General features: G+C 49.2%; 8 protein-coding genes across 8 annotated transcripts; 4 read left to right on the forward strand and 4 right to left on the reverse strand.

Moving 5' to 3' along the window:
- Positions 1-24: 24 nt before the first annotated feature.
- On the forward strand, positions 25-1,922 carry F5B22DRAFT_99472 (uncharacterized protein). Its single transcript, XM_047980762.1, has 2 exons — positions 25-261; positions 319-1,922. Exons 1-2 carry the CDS (start codon positions 160-162, stop codon positions 1,660-1,662), a joined length of 1,446 nt encoding a protein of 481 aa, XP_047831876.1. The 5' UTR covers positions 25-159; the 3' UTR covers positions 1,663-1,922.
- Positions 1,923-3,797, reverse strand: F5B22DRAFT_99411 (eukaryotic translation initiation factor 3 subunit). Its single transcript, XM_047980761.1, has 2 exons — positions 3,165-3,797; positions 1,923-3,097 (listed from the first exon to the last, which is right to left on the reverse strand). Exons 1-2 carry the CDS (start codon positions 3,540-3,542, stop codon positions 2,183-2,185), a joined length of 1,293 nt encoding a protein of 430 aa, XP_047831877.1. The 5' UTR covers positions 3,543-3,797; the 3' UTR covers positions 1,923-2,182.
- Positions 3,798-4,026: 229 nt separating this feature from the next.
- Positions 4,027-4,556, forward strand: F5B22DRAFT_645478 (mitochondrial large subunit ribosomal protein-domain-containing protein; the record flags this gene model as incomplete). The annotated part of the gene is made up of 2 exons (XM_047978591.1): positions 4,027-4,413; positions 4,506-4,556. 2 exons carry the CDS (start codon positions 4,027-4,029, stop codon positions 4,554-4,556), a joined length of 438 nt encoding a protein of 145 aa, XP_047831878.1.
- Positions 4,557-5,032: 476 nt separating this feature from the next.
- On the reverse strand, positions 5,033-6,544 carry F5B22DRAFT_654559 (pyridoxal-phosphate dependent enzyme family protein; the record flags this gene model as incomplete). Its single annotated transcript, XM_047979809.1, has 2 exons — positions 5,668-6,544; positions 5,033-5,572 (listed from the first exon to the last, which is right to left on the reverse strand). The coding sequence occupies exons 1-2, from the start codon at positions 6,259-6,261 to the stop codon at positions 5,033-5,035; spliced, it is 1,134 nt and encodes a 377-aa protein (XP_047831879.1). The 5' UTR covers positions 6,262-6,544.
- Positions 6,545-7,057: 513 nt separating this feature from the next.
- F5B22DRAFT_645480 (uncharacterized protein) lies at positions 7,058-8,555 on the reverse strand (the record flags this gene model as incomplete). The annotated part of the gene is made up of 7 exons (XM_047978592.1): positions 7,058-7,137; positions 7,198-7,280; positions 7,346-7,606; positions 7,694-7,757; positions 7,831-7,863; positions 7,945-8,065; positions 8,133-8,555. The coding sequence occupies 7 exons, from the start codon at positions 8,553-8,555 to the stop codon at positions 7,058-7,060; spliced, it is 1,065 nt and encodes a 354-aa protein (XP_047831880.1).
- An 889-nt stretch (positions 8,556-9,444) lies between these two features.
- On the reverse strand, positions 9,445-14,048 carry F5B22DRAFT_602349 (uncharacterized protein). The gene is made up of 3 exons (XM_047974662.1): positions 13,410-14,048; positions 12,346-13,343; positions 9,445-12,293 (listed from the first exon to the last, which is right to left on the reverse strand). The coding sequence occupies exons 1-3, from the start codon at positions 13,848-13,850 to the stop codon at positions 9,638-9,640; spliced, it is 4,095 nt and encodes a 1,364-aa protein (XP_047831881.1). The 5' UTR covers positions 13,851-14,048; the 3' UTR covers positions 9,445-9,637.
- A 320-nt stretch (positions 14,049-14,368) lies between these two features.
- F5B22DRAFT_602350 (uncharacterized protein) lies at positions 14,369-20,703 on the forward strand. Its single transcript, XM_047974663.1, has 2 exons — positions 14,369-17,869; positions 17,920-20,703. Exons 1-2 carry the CDS (start codon positions 14,573-14,575, stop codon positions 20,461-20,463), a joined length of 5,841 nt encoding a protein of 1,946 aa, XP_047831882.1. The 5' UTR covers positions 14,369-14,572; the 3' UTR covers positions 20,464-20,703.
- Positions 20,704-20,869: 166 nt separating this feature from the next.
- Positions 20,870-21,871, forward strand: F5B22DRAFT_645483 (uncharacterized protein; the record flags this gene model as incomplete). The annotated part of the gene is made up of 1 exon (XM_047978593.1): positions 20,870-21,871. One exon carries the CDS (start codon positions 20,870-20,872, stop codon positions 21,869-21,871), a length of 1,002 nt encoding a protein of 333 aa, XP_047831883.1.
- Between the last annotated feature and the right edge of the window lie 1,747 nt (positions 21,872-23,618).

A 23,618-nucleotide genomic window follows, 5' to 3' on the forward strand; every position in this document is an offset into this window, starting at 1 on the left:
CAGCAGTATCAGCTCATTTCCAGTCAGCCCAGGAACTTCTATCTGTATATTAGACTTCCACTACTTAATCGTCTATAGGTAGGCAAGTAAGAATTGTATAGTCTAAGATCACGGGAGCTAAATAATTTTATTAACTCATAGCTTACCCGTCCCAATAAGATGCTGAGATCAATCAACTCATCATCTCTACGCATAGGAATAAAGGGGTCAACACTAGTAAGACAATCATTCATAAAGAGGTACTCAAAATCTCATGCTTCCGTGAGTACTTTTCGCCTCATATTTTGATTTACATAGATTTTATTAACTTCCATTTAGTCATCAATCCTACCGCGCATAGCGATAATCGGTGCCGGCCCAGGTGGTCTGACATTAGGCGCCCTCCTACACAGGCACCGCATCCCATTCACCATCTTCGAATACCAGGAGCAGCCCAAAGAGAGCGACTATGCACAGCCCTCAGGGATGCTCGACCTGCATCCAGACACAGGGCTGGCAGCGCTAGAAGCATGCGCGTTGACGAGCGAGTTTCAAGCGCGCAGCGTCGAATGCGGCGAGGCCGTCATCGTAGCTGATAAAGACGGCTCCGTGCTCTGGTCAATGGAAAATGCAGACGACAAGCAGCCTGAGATCTCGAGGCACGCTTTAACGAAGCTCTTACTTTCGAGAGTACCTAGCGAATACATCCGATGGGGTCATCACCTAACCTCCGCACACTCTAGCACCGCATTAAGATCCCCAGGGAAAGACAGAGATTACGACAATGAATACACGCTTCATTTCGAGGACCGCACCAAATCAGGTGAACTGAATGCGGCGTCAGAAGTGGAGGTGGCAGCAGATCTAGTGGTTGGCGCAGATGGGGCATGGTCGCGCACGCGCCGCAGTCTACTCGACACGCCCAAGCCCGCAGACAAGCAAAATCCAATATACAGCGGGGTGCAAATGATAACACTCGACATCGCAGATCTCGCCACGCGGTATCCCGAATTATCTACACTACTAGGTCCAGGCTCGTTTTTCGCGCTTGGCGACGGTAACGTGATAATCGCCCAGCGGGGCGCGGGCGGTGCCGCGCGAATGTATCTCACAGTGAGCACGCGCGAGGACGACTCGCTCGGTATGTCGGCGACAATGCCTCGAGGCGAAATTCACGACATGCTTCTCAATGCTGCAACGACCCACGAGGCGCGCAGTTGGCGGAACTTCAGCAGCTGGGGGCCGAGGCTGCAGGATCTAATCACTGTCGGGCTCGCTGAGACGAAGACGGATCTCGACATCAGAGGGTTGTACATGCGTCCAGTGGACGAGCTAACCTGGCGTCACCGCGCGGGTGTAACGCTGATAGGCGACGCAGCGCATTTGATGACTCCGTTCGCGGGCGAGGGGGTCAATCTAGCGCTCAGCGATGCGCTAGGGTTATCTCGTGCTATTACGCAGGCTTGGGATGCCAGTATTGGAGCTAGTGATATCGATGCTGACAGGAAGCTCGCGTTCAAGAGGTCGCTGGATCCCCTGGTACAAGAGGCCGAGAAGGATATGATCGCGCAGGCAGAGGAGTCTGCTCAAGAAGCCTGGGATAATTTGCAAGTCTTCGTCAGTGAAGATGCGGCGAAGAAAGCTGCTGCTCTTTATCAAGGTTGGTACCCTCGGCCTGCATGATAAAAAGCAGAATTGTAGTCTGTTGTTACAGTCTGTATCATGTCTCTTTCCCAACATTTGTCTTCGCAATCATGATTATTAGCTAAGCGACATGTAGATGATGGCAGTTTGTGATAGCAGGGTTAATACTTCCAATTCGTACATGACGCTATGGAGGCATATTTCAATGGCTGAGAAGACCAAGTCCGCGCGCTTTCATAATACATCATATAATACGGTTAATCCGTCCCCCAGCTGAGAAACGGGTGTGTGTATTTAAGAGTCACACCAAAACCATAGACCTTTTGTGCAAACCTGGGAGCTTGCCGCTCCAGCTGGTATTAATAACGATTTTTGGAAACCAAGAATACCATACATATCTACCGCATTGAATTGTACCATAACCCCAGACGCCGCTCATGCATGTCACCGAGAACCCAAATTTTTCCCGCGTTGTCGCTACATGCTCCTAATGCACGCAGCCAACTCTCCTTTACTTAAGGGGTATCGAAAACTCCTCAAATCACAACTGGGCATGGCTCTATCGTGCCACAGCAGCGCTGAGAACTTGGGTTCTAAAGAATCCACCCTTTGTTCGTTCGATAACCTGCTGGTATACGGAGCTTGGAGGATGGTTCATCACTACCGTACCCTCCTTGTAGTCGATCTTGGCATCAACTCGCGTATCGCGGATAAGATTGACGATCCATTTCTCTCCTTCATCTTGACCAAGACCTAAGCGCGTGCTGAGGTCCTTGATGTCGATACGCGCGTGGATTTTGCAATAACTTTCTGAGATCAAGTGGCGCGCACAGTCGACGAACGTGTCAGCGGCAGCGACAAGGAAGAAGTCTGATCGGCAGACTTCTTCAGCAAGTGAGAGCTGTCGTTGGGCTTCCTCAAAATCGAAGTCAACGTAGAGAGCTCGGATGAAGTCGGTAATCGGGTCTGTGTACTCATACGCCTCTTGCTTGACGATTCGGATAATATCTTTGAGTTGTTTTTGATGCTGGCCAGAGTTTCTTGTGCGGTTACGGCCAGTGATAACAGCGGCCGTCAGGTATCGCAAGATCCACGGGCTGCTTGTCTGAATAGTGTTGATGTAAGCGGGGCTAAAGAAGAGGTCGAGGAGCTGATCGCGAGCTTTGTCGTCATTAAACAATGGGAATAAGCCCCAGTGAATCAGCCACGTGCGCTGTTGGAGCTGAGCGAGTGGGTTATTGAACAACTTCGTATCGATGCTCTCCTTCACCTTGTTGAGTTCTTCAACACTGGCCTCCCAGTTGGTTGTCAAAATTTCCGAGGCAAATTTTCCCCATGTAGCAGCGGCAACCTTGTCGTTATCTGTCGAGAGGACGCGAAACTGGTAGAGGAGGTCGGCTGCAGCTCCATAGTTTCCACAGCTGTATTGATAGTTACCGTAATCGTACAGGGCGTTGACCATCTCGATAGTCACCTACTGCAAGTCAACAAACTAGACCAGTTTAACAAGCTCAAGTGGGGGGGGGGGGGGGGGGGCCTACGTCGTGCTCGTTCTTCAAGAACTCCAAGTTGGCAACCTTGTCACTACGCAGGTTTCCAACGACGTCCTCTCGTCCAAGCAGGTCAATGAGTTTGCTGGTGCTCTCGTTGAAATACTCCAGGCGCTGGATGACTTTCTGCCGCTTTTCTTCGAACTCGGCGGGGATTTGATCGAGGCCCTCGAGTTCGGCTTGAAGGTTTCCGACGAAATCGGTCATGTTTGTGGCCTTGAGCAGCTCATACTTGGCCTTTGTGATAGGCCTGAGGGCAGCATCGTCAGCATCTTCGGGAAGGCGGTTGGCCGAGTGCTCGAGAAGAGGGAAAATGAGGTGTCGGTCGAGGTAGGGAAGAAGTTTCGGTAAAAGATCGTAGTCCGCCATATTGTACTATTTTAATCGGGTCGGTGCTAGCTCGCGGTGTCCGGTCGGAGAGGATAAAGATGGTGAACGCCGGTGCGATCTGGCGGTGCGGGTGCGAGAGCGCGATGCAGAAAAATCTGGGTTTCGTTGGAGGGGCAGATGAATGTCAATATGGTTTTGGCCGTTTCCACATTGTGGGATGCGCTCGGCCAGCCGACCCCAGCTGTGGCTTGGAGAAAGTGGGGGGCTTACAGAGGGCGCAGAAGCCGCTGGCAGACCGCTGGTCTGCGCTGGCTAGGGATGTACCTAGGTAGATTAGAGGCTGGGCAAGTGTGGCTTGACCATTGATTCACCACCTGGAGACACGGTGCTATATCTACAGTAATCTAAGATGATACACTGTGAACCGTGGGATGGCGATTGAAATGTTTCTGGTCTGGTCCGACGGTATCACCAAGTCGACAAGCCCCTGCTCAGTGCATCGTCTTCTCTACACAACAACGCCATGCTGTCCAGATCTCTGCGGCCGGTCACGGCGCGAGTCTCGAATCTTGCGACAAATCCCATTCGGTCAGCCGTGTTTCCAGGGCATTTCAGCATACGAACAATCGCAATTGCAACAGATGTGACGACTTCGATCCCCGAGCCCGCAACCACACCGTCTACCTCTGAAGCCAAGGCGCCTCGGGTCCTGCCCTACTTCATCGGCCGCAACAATTTTGGCGCAATTCCTGCATACCATAGGGAGAAACGTGGTGGAAATCTCAAGCTCACCATTCTCAAAAGAGCTGAAGGTGACCTAATGGCGCTGAAGCAAGATCTCAAAGCTGCGTTACAACTATCCGACGACGAAGTGTCCATAAACAGTAAAACGAGGCACATAGTAGTAGATGTAAGCCGCCCATTCCATATTGGACACCGTGGGCGCCGTTCGAGTGCTTGACTAGGTTCGTGTTGGCTTGACTAATTCCGCCTTGCTTTTAGGGTCATAAGCGTCTTCAAGTATTGAACTTCGTGAAGACGATGGGCTTCTGAGACATGGAGTCCCAAGAAAGAATGAAATAGACGAAGGTCTCGCTACATACAGAAGGATGCGCGGGATGTTGTCACTATGAAAAAGAAAATAGTTGTACGGATATGCCACCACAGACCAATGACCGGTCCCCTTCACGATATACCCCAACTCAGGATTAGATCATCTACGTGAAAGAAAATGTATTATATCTCTAAATGCGAGTCGCTCGCGAGATGGCTCGCCAATGTACAAAATATAGAGAAAAGGAGGAAAGAATGAAAGGATGAAATTCGCCTGCAAACGCGCCACGATGATGCGGCTTTATCCAACTTTTGTATCCTCTTTAGACGCCTATAATCGTCCTTTTCCTGTTCCGATGTTTATTTGCCCGGTGGTAAATGTCCGATTTCCTTGAGCCCTTGCGAATTTTTTATTGCACCATGAAGCCCGATCAAAAACTCAGTTATTCCTTCTTGCTGTGAGGTTACAACCGTGCCTATGTCGGGACAGGGTACTCTCTTGAGCCTTCTGTACAGTAGAGAACAACAATTGAACTGCCATCCAAGCCCAGGTATCCCTTGGTATCAGCATCGGAGCACACCTTTTTTAATGCGGCCAGGGTTGCACCACCACAGGGCCCGGCCGAGATCCGGTTAGCCGTCAGATCTTTTACTGCGGCGTGCGATTCTAAATCGGATATGACTACACTGACATCGATACCTGCTTTGAGTACAGGCCATGCTGTTGTTGATAGCGTACCACAATTTAACCCATTCATTATCGTGTCCTGGGTCTGGACTGTGACTGACTGGCCCGCTTTCAGCGACGCTTGGAGACAAGCTGCACCTGTTGGTTCAACGGATAATATTGCGGCCCTAGATTCTCGCCCCGGTGCTTTATAATGTGCCGTGACAGCTTCAGCCACCGAACCTGCACCGCACGGTACAACGGCGTGAGTCGCAGCTTTCTCGCCTGTTGCCTGAAGGATCTGCTTATCAGCTTCTGCAAGCATTGTGCCGTAGCCTTGCACGAAATACTGTGAGATCTGTTAGCGATGATATGAAGACAGTGAATCGTTGGCAGCCTCGACCTATTTCCGGCGCCATGCAGCGATATTGGATTCCTTCTTACCTTAGGTACGTCAGTAAATCCCTCAAAGCTAACATCAAGTATAAGGATAGTATCCTTGTCCTCGGCCTCTTCTGAAATGATAGGTATCAAATCATCATAGCTCCCATCGATGACAGTAACTTCGGCTCCCTCGCCACGAATCAGCTCGCGCGTTGCTTCAGGCATGAAACTAGGCACCCACACACGCACAGGGATGCCCATGTATTTTCCCATGCGGGCGATGGCCCGCCCGCAGTTACCCTCGGTAGCAGTGACAATCTCGACGGCGGCCTTGCGCGCCTTTGCGCCGAGCTCGGCTATGGAGATCTGGCCCTCGGCTACGGGAATCCCAAGGTGCCAGCCAACAGCGCGGTACATGGCCCACGATGCGCCAAGTATTTTGAACGCAGGCAGGCCAAAGCGGTTTGACTCATCCTTGACTAGAACATGACCAAGTCCGAGCTCACGCGCCACATCGGGCAACGAGTGCAGCGGCGTCTTGTTGTAGTCTGGAAGCGTCTCGTGGAAGGCCAGCACCTTGCCCTCGTTCTTCGCCCGGGAGCCCTCGTGGGTCCAACCCCGCGCATCCGAATTAATGTGGATTGGCGAGGACATCTGGCCGGACGGCTCGCCTTCTCTCGGGGTGGCTCCCACTAGGACTGGGTAGATGGATGGACAGAATAATGAGATGGTATTCAGGTCGGCTGCAGACTGGATGATTCCTAAGGCGGCCTAGGCAGTCGACTAGTGCCGGCGTGGTCCCCGTGAGCGCGGGCGGACGGGATGAGCAATAGACGTTGAGGAGGCTGAGATGGTCGCAAGACCTACCCCACGATTCCCCACCTACCCCCGACGCCCCCACGCCGATTTCAAATCCAGCAACCGGGCGCGTGTCCCGCATTTGTCCGTGTCGCCCGCACCTCGTAAAACCACGAATCACAGTCATTCGCAAGAGGCATCCGTTAAGTTATCCGCCTGAATACTCCACTGCAATGATCTTATTCCGATGGTGCTATCTGTTGGTACAGATATACAAGTGAGAAAATTCCAATCGGCATCTTTGAGTTATAATCGTGCTGTATAATCTAACATATAACGCAGCTGGCTGTGGCATAGACGTGTAGACATGATTCTCAATTGGCTGACTATATGATAAATCTGCTAGATCAAGTCATTTGATTAATGTCAAAGACAGACTAAGCTTGCTGTGTGCTTGAATAGAGAACACATCTTCAGACAAACAACTCAAAAACTGCAAAATCAACAACCTATTCGCTGTCACAGCAACATTTATTCTTGCTGCAGCCTTTCAAACACCGACAACATGAATCGCCACCATATCTCTTCCTACACTTACACACCCGGCACCCTTCACGAGTACATTTGCAATTGCGGTCGTCGAAGTTCAAGTTCACCTGCTGATGGACGGATCGATCGCTCCCTCGCCTACAGGGACCTTCGTCTCTTCGTGATCCGCCGTCGCTTTGCCGTCTTCAGTTCGCAGTCAGCAAGGCCAGTATGACGCGCAGCTCTTCATGACGTACCTCACACCATGGCTCGGTCCTCGCTCGTCTTGAGCACGTCGTTGCCCGGATGGCCCCGGTGGTCCAGGCGGTCCGATACTGCCGTCTGTCCTGTGAATATCATCGTGGGTCAATAAATTAGTCACGCATAGTTTCTCTGCTTTGCATTTACCTACCCTCGGATACCACACTCGCCTCGATCACCTTTTTCACCTTGCTCCCCCTTTTCTCCCTTTTCTCCCTTCTCACCTGCTTCACCCCTTTCACCCTTCTCGCCCTTCTCTCCTGTATCTCCACGTTTGCCCTTTTCGCCATCTCGGCCATGCACACCGTCATTACCTTTCTTACCTTCTCTGCCTTCTTTTCCTTCTCTTCCATCTTTACCGTCCCGGCCATCGCGACCATCTCTACCAGCCTGGCCGGACGGACCCGGCAGACTAGATTCATTGTCAGCTACGAGCTCTGGGGCTATACTGTATTGCTAGATATATCGAAAGCAACATCTCGGAGTACGGTTTCCATACCCTGCACAACCAGCTTGTCCATCCCGTCCCGGCAGACCAGCACAACCTTGAGGTCCACATGGACCTATAGAGCGAGCACTGTTAGCTTCTCGAGGTTCTATACTCTCTTTCTTCAGTGACTGAGCTCGGGCACTTACCGGTATCTCCTTTGGGACCTGCGGCGCCTCGAGCTGGATATTATCAATTTAGCACATACTAATACAGAGGCACGCTGGTATTATAAACATCGCGAGCAACTCTTGGAAGCTTACCGCCGGTTGCCCCCGTATCCCCTCTTTGTCCAGCCTCACCTTTCTTCCCCTCTGCGCCTTTCGGCCCAGTAACCCCAGGTATCCCTTGATCACCCTGCGGACCCGGTGGTCCAGGCTCTCCCTATCCGGAATCCCCTCACGTCAGCCCAGGCACACAACAACGACAAGATCATCAGCTGTAAACATACCGGTATTCCGGGGTCGCCTGTATATCCCCTCCGTCCTCGTGGACCGGGGGGGCCGCGCCAAATGCACAAGTCGAGGTAACTACCCCCGCCTTTCCGCCTGGCTCTGCACACGCAGAATGCTGTGAAGAGAAAGAACAGGATAAAGAGTAATACAACAACTACTATGACTGCACCGTCGGATGCTGCTCTACCGTCCGAATCTCTCTGCGGAGGAGCAGACGGCGCTGCATCTGTGTCTGTTGGGGGCTCAGCCACGACATCGGGCGTGATGGGTGGCGCTGTTTCATGGCTACCGTTGCCTAGCTCGATGGTGGTTATTTGAACCCCCGCTGAGCGTGTCACGGTAAGTGTTAGAAACTTCGTGGCTTGTGCCGCCTGAATGTGTGTTGGGTGAGGGTAGTCGTAAGACGTTGTTGTAGTCATTGGTAGTATATTGGTCTCCTCTAGACTGTGAGATAACGGGCATGAAAGCGAATCGCAGCTATGGAGAAATGACTCTGAGACGTTGATTTTGAGCCTGAAATCGAGTTGCAAGAGCTGTGTTCGTGCGTCGCTCATTCAACGTGCTTGATGGCCACTGAAGTCCATTGTATCTGCCTATGAGGTGCATCGAGCATTGTCATGTCGATTGCCGTTTCCTGCGTGAAGGTCGATATACTCTAGTCCAATAAGAACCCCTAAAGTCGCGAGGCAACCTTCGAGATGTATCTTTCCGGCACGTCCTTGGTGGCACAGTAGTAATGCTACAATAATATTGTTTGTGCCTTGACAGCTCTTACCGGAATCCTTTGATGCCTTCTTAAATGATGCAGTTACCCGGAAAACTGAGATCTGACGTGTCTCGAGCAAGTATGAGATCTCAATTCTGTTGCACGGAACAGAGAAATTGCGGCTACGAAATGAGTGGTTGACCTCGTTTGCTATAATGTAACACCCCGATTGACATGTGCGTTTTCAAGACATGGCCTGGGCAGGTTCTGTTAGATATTTGCTCTCTCACCCCCTTAGTATAGAAAACAGGCGCAGGAAAAATTGTCTAGTGCAATGCAAAAGTCCTCGTTAGGCATGATCGTTTGGATGAGTTTCCTTGTCTGAAGCTGATTATTGCAAGGTGATGGTGTCATGTCTCATGCTCGCTTACTAGGGACCTTCATGTGATCTACCTATCTACACGCTCGTTAGTGGACTCGTGGAGAAGCCTCTACTTAACATAGGGCAGAGACTGCGTCTCGAAACGAATGCCTCTATTTATCTTTTTTACCTTGGGCAACTCAAATGACACTACGCAGTTAGCGCACATCTCCTATAATTGCTTCAAAATTGTAGGATTAGATATTGATATTCTAGGTATTAATAATGCGGTGTTGGAGTTCCAAGCCTCTAAGCAAAGACATGATATGGCCTAAGATGGTACAATGCATGATACGACACTAATGACCAGATATTTGTTTTCCGTGATATGATCTTGAGTTCCATTAACGCCGAAAAATGCTCATTTCGAACGCTTATACATGACTTTCCTGCCCAACAGCTTGTCTCTTGGACTTACAAACGGGACAGCCGTTCTCAACACGATCTCGGAGGAGGCGTGCATGAGTAACCTTGCTTCCAACAAAACGTCCTCCTCTTGACCGTCTTAGGTCTCCGTTACCAGCCAGCGTAGGGTCGGTATCTTGTCCTGGGTGCAGGGCTTCGAGTAGATGGGTGACATGAAATACGTGACCGCATGCAAATCCCAGTAAAGTCTCCGTTTCCCACTCGGAAAATGGTTCGTGGCATTGTGCGCAATGACCTGGCTGGGGCTCTCTATGGTCATGGCCAGGCTGCTGACCAGGTTTGCTCATGGATGAAAGCGCGGTGTTTGTAACAACAGTTGCCGGTGTACCCGAGCCATTCGTCCGGGGCGTAGCCGCTGGAGATGAGAGGTCCCCGGCGGAAATGTTGGGAACGTCTTTAGCCTCTATATCCACGTGGTTTGAGGAGTGAATCATAACATCAAATTTGATCCCCTTGCGTTGACCACTGCGAAGCTGACTTTGCGCAGCTACAACCTCTGACCTGAGGACACGAGCCACTCCTGACGAGATACTGTATTGGATCTCGTGTTCCTTCATGATATGCTTCAAGCCCTCCCGTAGTCCGGGAATCTCGAGACCTTCCGGAATGCGTCGGACGAGAGTGATGGGATTGATTGAAGTTCCAACTTCTTCCAGTAATCCTCGAATGAAGCGCGGTTTGTCCATACTATACTCTAAGAGGTCTTCCCACAAGTCAGGATCGTCTTGTTCTTTCGCGAAGCCTATGGCTTGAGAAACATCTCCGAGTCGATCAATTATAAGATATAGCGCTCGTTTCATTTGCCCTGTTTTGGAGTATAGATAGACAAGCTCTGGGATATAATTGACATGCTCACACTCTTGAACAGCCCTCTCAAAAGTGTAAGATGTTGATATCCGCAAAAAGTCCATTAGCAGTTCGCGGTTGAACAGAACAAATATATGAACCGCCAAGTCCGCATATTCGTCGATGAGAGATATGGTCTCGTCCACGGGTCGTTCTCGATATTCGTGCCAAAGACCGCGGAAGTAAAAATAGAGGTATAGGTTTAAGCTCTTCTTCTCCAACTGGGACACCACGGTATCAAGCCGAATGAGGCCTCGCTGGGTTTCGTCCACAAGCAATGTTATTGCTTCCGATGTAGCCTCAGCAAGTTCTTCCTCGTTCATTTGACTCATGTACGCCTCAGGCACTCTCAGGGCAATAAAGCTTGCTACGTCATCGGCCACAGCATCAGCTAAGTGGTTTTCTTTTATTAGTCTCATTGCTGAATCCGCATCCTGTAGTTTGATATAACACTTCAATGCGTCTCGATGCTTTCCGTTGAGCTCATGAAGATGTGCCAGGCTTTCCATAACAATCCGCCAGTCGCGTCCCTTCTCGCCACCCTCGATGCTGTCTTCGCGGACGTCTCGGAATTTTAATGTGTTCTCGAGCGCTGTTGCTACCTCTTGGATGCTGAAAAGATCTGGGCCCCAGCGTTCTAGTAGTTCTTTGAAACGGGGTTTGTCTGTTCGTAAGTAGTGGCCGAGTACAATCTCGTATATAGTTCCGGGGATCGGCGGGTGCATCGGTTCAGAGGGAATATAGTTAACGATCTCGTCAAATTTCTTTGCCCCAGCAAAAGTATACACCCATTTCTCCCATCGATCCGGAGTTTGCACTGCCATGCCCACGATCCTAGCTGCTTTGTCCCAGTCACCATTGTCCAGGAGTTCCTGAATCCATAGTTCACCTATTCGCTGTTTTTCTCTTTCCACCGGCGTGCTCGTAAGCTTCTGTGAGGGAATCACTGAAGAGGTCTCTTCACTGAATTCATCAGTAACCGAGAGTTTTGGATCCACAGTCGGTACGGATCCAGGATCCGGATCTTCAGAGACGGTCACAATCTCGGGATGCTCATCAAGAAGCTCCCATGCGTCCTCATACTTCTCGCGCTCCAAGAGCCAGGCAAGATGATCGCTCAGGTCTCTTTTGGTGGCCAGTATGCAGTCATATGGACTGTGAATGAAGAGTTTTGCCCCAGGTTTTACCAGATTCGGGTGTGCCGTTTCTGAGGTAGAGTACAGCCCAGCTCGCATACTATTTGGTGCGTTTCCTGCTTGGCTTCTCGAAGCTGCATCGTTGCTGTTTTTGCTCCTGATACTGGCACCGGAACTAAAGAGCGAGATTGGATTAATCGCAGCATTCCACATCTCATTACCAAATCCCGCTAATGCTTCTAGAGCACCCCTTGAAGCAGCTACCGAGGCAGCTCTACTAGCAGGAAGAACGCCTAGGTGATAGTCATTTGAAGATAGACCTTGGAAGTTGTTGATTGGCGGACTACTTTTGTCCACTTCAACTTGGGAAACGAGATCGATGAGTCTGAGCTCAGGGCGAAGCGCATTTCGCCGGTGTCTAATCCCACTAGATGGTCCACTACCTTTAGATGTTGTGGAAAGCTTGGTCTCATGACCCGATGTCAAGTCACTTGTCAGTGATTTTCCGTTGTTCTTGCCATCATCATCGTCATCTTCCTCTTCTGGATTACAATAAGCAAGAACTAAAAGCAAATTCTGGGTATATAGCGAAATGCCTGAAATAATACAATCCATGCGCAATCTGTAAGGTCAGCGAATCTGGACGATGTCAACCGATTTAATTAAGTGCTCACATTTTTGCGATTTCCGCCCTCCCAGCCGATCTCCGCGCGTCATTCTCACCAGAGCCCACACTCCCTGGATGGACATGAATAATCCAAATGGTGCCGCCCCAGCCTACTATCAGTCGTTCAATAGACTTATCGTAGTTCTTTGCTTGAGAGGTGAGCTTTGTCGTAGCAGGCGAAGATGTTCCCGGCAGGCTACCTTCTTTAGCTTCGTCATCACCGCTACCGAGAGCCTGATCATCAATCCACTCGGCCCGCCCTTCCCAGAACCCAGCCATCTCCTCCCATTCGTCTGTGTGAGGGCGATCTATATGGCCAATCCGCTTCCAGGCGTCTTCGGCATCGGCGCTCTCCAGATGCAGCTTAGTGCGCATTATCTTCATACCGTGCTCATTCAGCCAGACGACATATCTTCCAGATAAGGACCACTTGATAGTACTAATAGCACCTTCTCCGGAGTGAAGAATAGTATCCTTCCCTGTATTATTGCCTAAGCCCATACTTCCGAGCCAGCCTGATGCAGCGGCTGCAGCTGTGCCTACGGTTGTCGAGGTACTCCGGCCCTGTGGAGCACCTATAGTCAACACAAGATTTCCGGCACGACCACCGGAGAGATATGTTCTATCGCTCTTATATTCTGGGGACACGGCGACAGCTTGAACCGGCCTCGCAAAGTTTCTTAGTTGGCAGTCTTTGAGGTCGAGTAAAGACTGAACACGGACGAGGCCATCCATAGACGAGGTCGCAATGAAAATATTGTTCGAGGGAAGATTAGGAACCTGGGGAAGTTCCCGCAATTTTCGCGATTGTCGAGCAGGGGACGAGTCTGTATGCTGTGACGGAGGACGACTCGCGGCTTGTGCGGTAGCTCTGGCCAGAGCTTCGGGCTTTAAGGTAGCGGGCAACGCAGGGGGGGGATAAGGTGAAATAGAGATACTCGTTACAGATGCATCGTGGGCGTGGTAAGCAATCAACGACTGAAAGGTAGGAAGTTGGATAACATGCTATGGCTACGTTAGAATATTGGACCACCAGTAGTACACTAATTAGAAATGGGGGTGGCTTCTTACGATATTTCCCTTGTGTGTGCCCACAATCATCTTGTCACCAGCAACAAGAAAAGCACTCGTGGAGTCGCCGTTCCTATACACGGGCGCCAGGTGCTGCGTGAGACGGGCATATTTGAGCCTCGGTTCGTCATCTTCCTCCTCCTCCTCATCGTCTTCATCTTCGTCTTCATCCTCGTCTGATTCATCGTCCGATTCTTCTTCCTCCTCCTCATCGTCTTCCTCGTCTTGAACCTTGTCGCCTATTTCACTTCCATTGTCGGCTTTGCTGTCTGCCACCCGGCCATCTCCGCTTGCCAACACAGTACCCGACTTATCAAGACCTTGTGATGCAACACCATCGGTCGCGGTCGCAGTTCCAGCGCCTGCTTGCCGAGCTTGTGAAGTTGCATCGACGGGATGTAGATGCTCGTGATGGCCCGCATTGGGCTTTGCCTCTGTCATGACGAGCGGTGGACTGCACGGGCTCGCAGCATACTGTAAGGATTCAGCAGCAAGGCGCGCTTTATTGCTTAGGCTGGCTGGTATAAGTAGGGATGGACGATTGACCTGGAGAGAAGATGCAGGACTATCGCCGAGCGTGTCGGGGGAGCTACCTACATGTACATACGTCAGAGCAAGAGGCACCAACCTCCAGTCCACTGCAGCTGTCAGTGGATATACCTATGCATGCATACCTCAATACATATCTAAATATACCTAACTGGGTAGGTAGATAAGGGTGGTTATGATGGAAATAGGTATTTGCATATATCGAGGCAAAATGCGTCACAGTGTCTATACACAGTGTGTATTCTGTTTACCGCTCTGAGATATTCAGATTAACAACCAATACGCACTGTATGAAGGTCACAGGTATGTTGTCCAGCACGGTGTAGAAGATAGATACACAGTCTATCCTTACTGTACGAAGTAGGTACCGGTAGGTAGGTACGCCCAAACACAGCAACACAGAGGATAAACACCACTGACGCCTTCGGTTATCGATATCGCAGGCGCGCCTCTTCAATTCAATCGCGACCTTAGCCAGTCTATGATCCTGCCTCAAGCTGGAACTGGGCTCAGTGAGAACTTCCTACGTGATACCCTTGAGAAGCCTTGCATCTGGAGTTTTCGCATTTTGGCCGGTTGGAAAATCAGCATCCAATGGCTTCAACTCGGTCAACATGGCTTCGGTGACCTCCCTTGGACTGCACCAACCCACTGCCCTTGACTATGCCATTCAGGAACAGCTTTTGCCCGAGAATCCTCAGCCTTCGTCTTATGAGTGGGAGATCACGGTCGATCACTCTGCTGATGGCAGCGTCGAGGATGAGCTGCTGGTGACACGGGATGCCGTGATATGGTCCAGGGGCTGCATTTTTCGCAAGTGCTTTGGTTTCAAACTCGAGAAAGAGCCTATAACCCAAGTCTTATTGACTTATTTCCCTGTATCCGAACAAAGGCTTCGTCCAAACCCTGCTTCAGGCAATCGAGGGAACCATCAGGCCTTATCGAGAGCTTTGGTTGTTTTTCTCAAGACTCAAGCTCACATTTACTTTCTAGATGGCGCAAGTCATGTTGTCCACATGCCCTTCGAGGTTGAATCTGCATGCGCTGCTCCTCAGGGTGTGGTAATTCAACGCAAGTATCGAGCTGATAACTCCCTTGCTGCTAGTCTCCGGTTCCCTCGCGTCCCTCCCAATTCCTTCTTCTCTAACCAGCTTTCCCCTGAATCTGGCCGAGCCTCACAACTGTCTACTTTCAACATTGAAGGGCTTGGCAAGCCAAAGGCTTTACCACTAAGGCTCAATGTACCACCAGGTAATCTGTGGGGGGGGCCTGATGATAAGAACGACTCCCAGTGGCCTCGCCTCGTTATTTTGACAGACCCTTTGCTAGACCTAGGCTTGATTGTTGCTCAGCCAGATCGCACAACCAGGAAACAGGCGAGACGGAAATCAGAAAAGTCACCGCATTTCCTCGATCGCGCTGAAGAGATCCTCCATGTTGAGGAAATTCGGACTGAGAGATCTATCCAAAGTCGCGACGACAAGATAATACTCGCTGTGACAGCGAACAGGGATACATCTATGTATACAGTCTGGCAACTCTCCTATCTTCCAAATAGCGACTCGTTCGTTGCCTCTCGCAAACCCAAACGAAGAAAGTCGGGGCCTCGTCGTAGTTCTATGCAACCAGGCCTCCCAAGTGGTGCTACCACTCCTTTACAACCTAATTTCAAGGAGAGCTTCGGTGCTCCACTTCCTGGGAAACGACCAAGGAAAAGTGAAAGGATTGAAAAGAATGATAGGGCTCTGGAAAAATTGGAGTCATCTCTGGGCCTCGACAAAGAATCTGGTGTGACACGTCGAACGTCCCGTCGAGTCAGCTCAATGCTCGCCAGAGCTGATCTATCGGCATCTCACGATAGAACAGGCTTTGTTGAACAGGCCCAAGTGCCACATCATTCCCATGGCAGAAGGGACACATCATATGGTAGCCAGAGAAATCGCACAAGTGGCCTATTTACTGGGGCATCTTTAAATGCTAGTTATGGCCATGGTGCTCATGCACAAGGGAATTCCTTAGAGGCGCCTGTTGATACCTTGTTAGAAGAATTGCGCGCAGGAGGGGATTTCGAAGGATTCCATAATATGGGGCTTGACGATCATGATTTCGATGGTTTGGCACAGGAGATACTTTTCACGAAGATTCATACAACACCTATCGACAATAGTAATGTGCGGTATTCCCTCTCAAAAGACCCGGCCCGCAAACAATCCAAAGTCTTCTGTATGTCAGGTCCTCAGGCGACCATTGACGGTATAACTCGCCAACAGGTTTTGGTTGGAATACAAGACCCCATGGAGAAATGCCTCCAGCTAGTAACGTTGCACTTGCAATTCCACAAAATGCTCTTATCTGAACCATCTGAGCCCAGTAAGCCAAGCTTCACGTTTGGACGACTTAAAAAGGCACGAGGTGTTCTCGATTCTTGCAAGATCATTGACGGTAGTACATCTATGATTCTCACGCTGTCACAAGCTAACGATGGCCATCGACATTTGAGCATACAGGCGCCTTGGAGCCATCTCACCCCTATCGCGCTACCAAACAAATTATCGCTCGCGAATATGCGTACCCTTGCCTATCGTGGTAGCCTAACAGGTAGAGAGGTAGGCATCAACAGATCCATCACACTGGTCAAGGGAGATATCACGGGTATGCGACACCCAATACTCCATGGTTTAGTCGATGTCGTGAGCCAAACTCAGCTCCATCAAATACGGATACAGCTCGAACCTGCATCTCTCCAGGTTCGTAAGATCATAGAGATTCTTCATTCTGTCCTGCCATCACGATTTGCGGATCATCTTCTCGCTGGGTGGTGGGATGTCATTACGTGGTTGCGAAGCCAAGACACCGAAATCGTTGATTATGAGTGGTCTGCTATCGTTATCCAAATTCTCGTGATGTACCTTGCTTTAGGAGTACAGATAAAACCAGATACTCTTAATCAAACGCCTCGGAAGAGAGCACGGAGTTTCCTGAGATCTAGCAGTGGAGCACGGATCGACCTCTCCGATTGGGATGCGATGTGTAGTAGCCAGACTCCGGGTTCTCTGACACATCCGTCATGGATGGAGACGAATGCGTGGCAGTGGATGATGGAAGAAGATGATTCGCCACAGGCAATTTTCAAGCCGAGCGTTGAAACTGAACAGACAGAATCACTCACCTTACAAATAAAAGCAGCTTGCTCTTATATGTCGTCATATCGCGCAGACGATGCTATTAGACCTCAAGAGTATTTACCAACTGCCCTGTCAGTTGACGAACGTACCCGGTTCAACCATGCCCAAGACATATTTATCGGGTTGCATCTTTTTCATGAAGAACAAAAGCTAAATATCACAATTCCTAAGACAAACTCCTCTGGTCTTGTTGACTTGCGGGCAATTTTACTCCAAATAGCGAGGTGGATGGGGTGGTCTCAATGGGTACAGTTATATGATCTCGAGATGCCTTTTGACTGGCTAGATCAGTCAGCTGATATTTCGAATATTCCACTCGCTCTACTGCCACCCGCACCTCCATACTGGAGCGTACTCGAGTGGATTGAAAGAGGGCTGTCTCGAGACAATAAACCACAAATGGCAATACCCGCAACTAGTACGACCCATGTGCTATCGCAACTCTCTCGAATCAAGATGTTTGACAATTTGTTCCGGAGGCTAGAGACGCATAGAGAATCGCCTGCCCGTTTCGTTGAAGCAATGCACCAAAGTGGGATCACAAATCTCGTACTAGAGTCGCTCCCAGAAGCTATACTTGTTCCCCTTAGAGATGCAATCGCACAGTGCCAGCCGAATCCACCGCCTGGGTGGTCTAGAGGGATGCTCGAGTTGGTCGATAGAGCTGATGTTAACTCAATACTTTTATCGTCAACCGGTTATCGCAACCATTCGACCAACGTACTGGTAAGTCATATTCAAACGCTTGCTTATAATGTCATTAACAGTGTCTCAAGACTCCGACACACAATGCATCCTGGGACTTTAGCTCACTCTGTCAAAATGTCATGGAGTTCAATGATGCGCCAGCAGACGATGTTGCCGAGAGCGACAAGCAAGCAGTTATACGGGCCATCTTCAAAGATGATCGACGCCTAGACGAGACCAAGATGATGCTCAACACGACAAAACCCCGATCCGTACGGCTAGACCCGCTTCCAGAATGGAGCGAGCCATTCTACCTCGAGCAGCAGAAAGAGATAGTAACAAGATTTGCCACTAACACTCTTTCAATCCCATCTGGACGCGGTCTCATGAACTATGGTCTACGGTTTCCGTTGCTAACACAGAAATTCCATATGAATGGTTTCGTCTTAAATTGTACTGTCAAACCGCAAAACGTAATCGTGGGTGTTGACAAGTCTCTATTCACAGAGGAGAAAATTGCGTGGGCTTTCTTTCATTCTGGCGTTGCGGCTGGCTTGTCCATCTCCCGTGATGCTAAAGGAATTGACACCTCGTGGATACTTTACAACAAACCAGGAAACGACCTGAACAACCGACATGCAGGATTTCTATTAGCGCTGGGTCTCAATGGACATCTTAAAGATGTAGCCAAATGGGTTGCCTTCAAATATCTGACACCGAAACATACTATGACTTCTATCGGATTACTCCTGGGCCTCGCAGCTTCTTACATTGGAACAATGGACTCCCTCATCACTCGTTTGTTATCTGTCCACGTTACTCGAATGCTCCCGAGGGGTGCTGCCGAGCTTAATCTCTCACCCCTCACGCAGACGACGGGCATTATGGGTATCGGTTTACTCTACTGCAATAGTCAACATCGTCGCATGAGTGAGATCATGATGTCGGAAATCGAGCATGTCGAGGCAGAAGATGACGAGGAACCCTTGCGCACCGAGTGCTATCGGTTAGCGGCCGGCTTTGCCCTTGGTTATATTAACATGGGTAAAGGGGCTGACTTGAAAGGACTCCATGATATGCGCATCACAGAGAAATTGCTCACGTTAGCTTCTGCAACGAAGAAAGTTGAGCAAGTTCACATTCTCGATAGATCCAGCGCTGCAGCTGTTGTTGCCATTGCTCTGATCTACATGAAGTCAGAAGACCATATAGTGGCTCGGAAAATCGATGTACCAGATGCCACCTTACAATTTGATTATATTCGGCCCGATATACTCTTGTTGCGCACTGTTGCGAAGCACCTGATATTGTGGTCAGAAATGAAACCAAGTCATGAGTGGATTCGTAAGAATCTCCCCCGCCGCTATCACCATAGAGTAGAATCACCAACAGCCATATCGTTTGATCATGTCTCCCGAGGGCCATTGAATTCAACACATCTCCCCTTTCTTACTATTCTAGCAGGACTTTGCTTTTCATTAGCCTTACGCTATGCTGGTTCCAGCAACGTCACTGTTCGGGATCTATTACTATCATATTTTCACCGCTTCTACGCACAATGCAAAGACCCGCAGCCAAATGCTACTTTCGACTCTAGATGTGTCCAAGTCGCAGCACGTATGTGTCTAGACGTTGTGGCGCTGTCTTGTGCAACTGTCATGGCGGGCACATGCGATCTCAAAGTGCTCCGCGTCCTAAGATCTCTACATGGACGAAACGATCCTGACACGACATATGGCTCACACATGGCTGCTCACATGGCACTCGGCGTTTTATCGCTTGGGTGTGGTACACAGACCTTAAATACGTCGAATCTCGCCATTGCTTCACTTTTAGTTGCGTTCTATCCAGTCTTTCCTGACAGCGTGCAAGATAATAAGAGTCACCTTCAGGCATTTCGTCACTTTTGGGTTTTAGCCACCGATCCGCGGTGTTTAGTTACCAAAGATGTAGCAACAAACACGCCAGTCAGTGTACCAATAACGATTCAACTGAAGAGCTCTTCAAGTCCTGCGGACAGCGAAGTTCGCACAACACCGTGTCTTCTTCCTCCTCTCAGTGAGGTTTCGAGCATACGGACAACATCATCCGAATTTTGGAACATAGAGCTTGATTTCACCGCCCATCCGGAACATATAGAATCTTTCAAACGCACACAAACTCTTTATCTACGCCGACGCCCCGTTAGCGATAGCCCATTTGCTGCCACTGTAATTGCCCTCGGCCGAGAAGACGGTAGCTCGAATTTTAGTTTCGCCGCAAATGCCGCGCAACCGCTTGAGTGGTTGTTTGATCAGGTGCCAGCTCTCCAGAAGCTAACACACGCCGAACGCGGCTTAGTGCTCGATCGTAATATAGGAGGTCCTGATGTCGGTGACGCTGCAGGGACGGTTGTGGATGCTCGGCTCGTCCTCGAAGAGAGCATCAACAATCCTACACGGCAAGACATGTTAGGACTAAAGGGATTATTTGAATGGGTTGAATGGAGAGCAGAAAGAACCCAGGAGCAGCAAAATAATGGGGAAATTACTGAGGAGTCTTCGGGCAAGAGTAGGTGGTCAGGTGATGGCTGGCTAAGAGAAAGCATTATTGAGAGTCTGAAGGGCGATGTCTGGCTTGCAGGTAAAGAGTAGGCTTTTGGCGTTGATTTAGAGATAGGTAGCTATGACTGTATTCGTCGGTTAGTGATGGAGTAGTCACGATTTATGATGTTACGTGCTTTCATTGTAAATGACTTTGAGAGATCGCTTTATGAATGCAATAAGAACAGCAACACCTGCATCCCCAAGTTACGGCACCTGAAGTAGAGACATATTGTCAGGTATTAGTAGGTGCTCTTTGGCGCAATACAAAACAAAGCCCCTGTTCTTGAACCCCAGGATCTGTATCAAAAACACCCGGGCTTCTCAAGATTAAACAATGCCTTTATTTGTGCACTCGACAACACTCAAACAGTCATTATTATAAATACCACCCGCCCCATTTGCCAGTCAATTTACAAGCTGCCAACAAGAGCAATATCGTCAACAACCTTGAATTATGGAGTTCCCACACTATTGCACTTTACACCATCTTGCTCTCCCCGCGGACGTCAACGCTCCTTTCTGCACCCAGAATGCGTATAACGCCGAAGTATTACAACAGTCGGTCTTCGACATTGCCAACATAAATGACGAGGACGCAAGTCTAACCCCGGCGCAAGAGATGCTCAAATTTAGTTTCATGTCAGACTATCTAGCTGTCGACACAGACAAGATGACGGTAGGAGAATTAGCAGACTTTCTGGAGGAGGTACTCGTCTTTGTCGATAAGTACTTTTACCGCGGCAGCCTCACACAAGGTCAGATACGCTTCGTAAAACTACACGCTTGGGATCTTCCTTACTATGAAGCATTAGGATATCATGACCGGACATCTTTCCAGAACCTAGCCAGCCACATTCATATATTCCTTCGGTCACCTTTTACAGGTAAGCGATGGTCAACATCAAGCCTTGTGCACACTGTCTTACACGAATCAGTGCACGCGTATCTATACCGCTTCTTCAACTTCTGTCCCGTAAACAATCGGAACGATTTAGTCAGCGGAGAGGATAGAACAGGTCACGGCATACTCTTTCGAGTTGTATTACTTGCAATGTTCTCGGTATTGGCGAATTGGCATCCCAGTCTTAAGACTTTAGGGAAGGATCCTCTACCTGATTGCCCAATATGGTGGCCTCGGCTATATAAAGGCATATCTGAAAAATATTTGCGTGACGAGTGGGAGGTTACCAACCTGCAGCCGCACGAACCTACTAACATATTCCGATATTGGAAATGGCGACCAGCGCGCAAAGCACAATTTAAGAAGGCTTTATTAGAGTTATCGTATATCACTCGCGGCCATTATGTCGAGCTCAGGGTACCATCTTTGGAACGGGCGTGGAGATTTATTTTCGATTTTTTTACATGGACAGTCCTAGGAGTGTCCATTATCTATAATTTCTATTTGTTTCGATTGGACGTCTATATTCCCGCTATATATAAGCATGCAATATAGATATTTATTGTACGGTGTACATAGACGGCAGAAAGATATGTTAGAGCCAGACACGTCAACTAGCTCAGCACACGGGCCTTTCGTATTAGAACACTAAAAGTCTAATCAACTTAGAAACGAGTAGATGATCTACTCCCAAATTGATTTCTCTCCACCTCTCTCTGAAGGTCTTGGAAGCCCCAAGGTTTCCTGGCTTTGGCCCGCGCTTAGTCCAAAGCATCGCACAATCTAAAGTTGCAGCCCACCCAATTAGACGACGTGCAGTATCAAGACTGTTTTGAAGCGCAGCATTCGGTAAATAGAACGCCACCTTCATAGGTTTGACTAGCCGAGCCCAGTGAAAAGAGAATAAAAATTAAAATTTAAAGAGTGGAGTTATATAGCTAGTAACGGATGAAAACAAGTTAGCTGCTGTGAAGAACACATATGGAATTAACTAGGCCCAGATTGTAACGTGTTTCAAACCAAGAGGCATATGAGCAGCCGATTGAAAGTCGCCCAGAGATCCATATAAGTTCTGATTCAGTGAAATGTAACAATATATCTATCTATCTTTAACATTTAAAATCTCGTGACATGATTGCCAGAGAGATATCTATAGGAGAATTGATTCTTCCACTATTCGATGACCGACTCCTGATCCTACATACAGTACATATAGTTTCCTAAGATACTCGGGCGTTTCCTGACCAATCGTATCCAATCGCCCTTCCCAAAAAGCATTTTCAGTCCTCGGCGCTTAATGTGTATGTATACCTATCTATGTGCGGCTGAGAGGCGTTGTCTCGGCTCCTTGGGCACAGGGGTTTCTCGCAGGTAAACTCCAGGTAAAACTACTGCACAGCACGTGCGGCACTCGGATGGGGTTCGCCGCCTCTTCCCCGCACTTACTCTCCTGCAGAATGTCGGGGTAATGGGGGGCTAGTCAAAGTCATCGAAAGCCGAGGTGTGGTCTTGCGTGGGGGTCATCCCCCATTGGAGCTGGGTCAGGATGTATTAGCCCTGGAGCTACACAATTGTTATCAGATCAATCTAACCTGTCAAATTACAATATACGGGCCTCTATTCACCAGCTTTCTCATCTATCTCTTGGAATTTCCGCAGTGGGTCTTTTGGTTGGGATGTGTTGACGTGTTCCATCCGCGCAACTCTTGAATCTCGTTGGATTGATTTTGGTTATAGCCCAAGATCTATTGTCTTGGTTCAATCAACGGTTAGCTCTTAGTTAGAACTTGGTGTTGAGTAGTGAGTGGCCCGATTTCCCCGTATGTTAGCTACACTCTTCTGCATGCCATGCTCCTCGTGATAATAGCTCGACTCTCTTAGCTTTGCAATGCTCAATGGGCCGCCTTAAGTACTTCCATATTGAGAGTGTCATATTGAGTCAATATCCTGGACGTGCGTTAAATAACTAATGCTACTTACCGTTACTAGCAAGATGATTGTGAGGTAGTAGCCACCCCACACACCTATTACTACCTGTAGACCATAGCCTGGTGGGAACTCTCCCTTCTCCATAGTCAATCCAATCCAGTCCATACAACGCCCTGACAACGATAGCCACTTGGCAGCGGCTAGCTCTTTGGATTTTGAATACTACAGGCTCATGTTAGAACACGGAGTAAGTTCCGCATTCCTTGTAGGGTAGATTAAAGAAATACTTATGGGGCTTTTTATCTAGAGTGAACGCGACTATGTTTCAATAATGGAGTTGAAGACACGTCTCATTGTTGCGGCGATTTATACA

This window comes from Xylaria bambusicola, assembly GCF_022495145.1.
Source record: "Xylaria bambusicola strain CBS 139988 unplaced genomic scaffold F5B22scaffold_15, whole genome shotgun sequence".
Lineage (NCBI taxonomy): Eukaryota > Fungi > Ascomycota > Sordariomycetes > Xylariales > Xylariaceae > Xylaria > Xylaria bambusicola.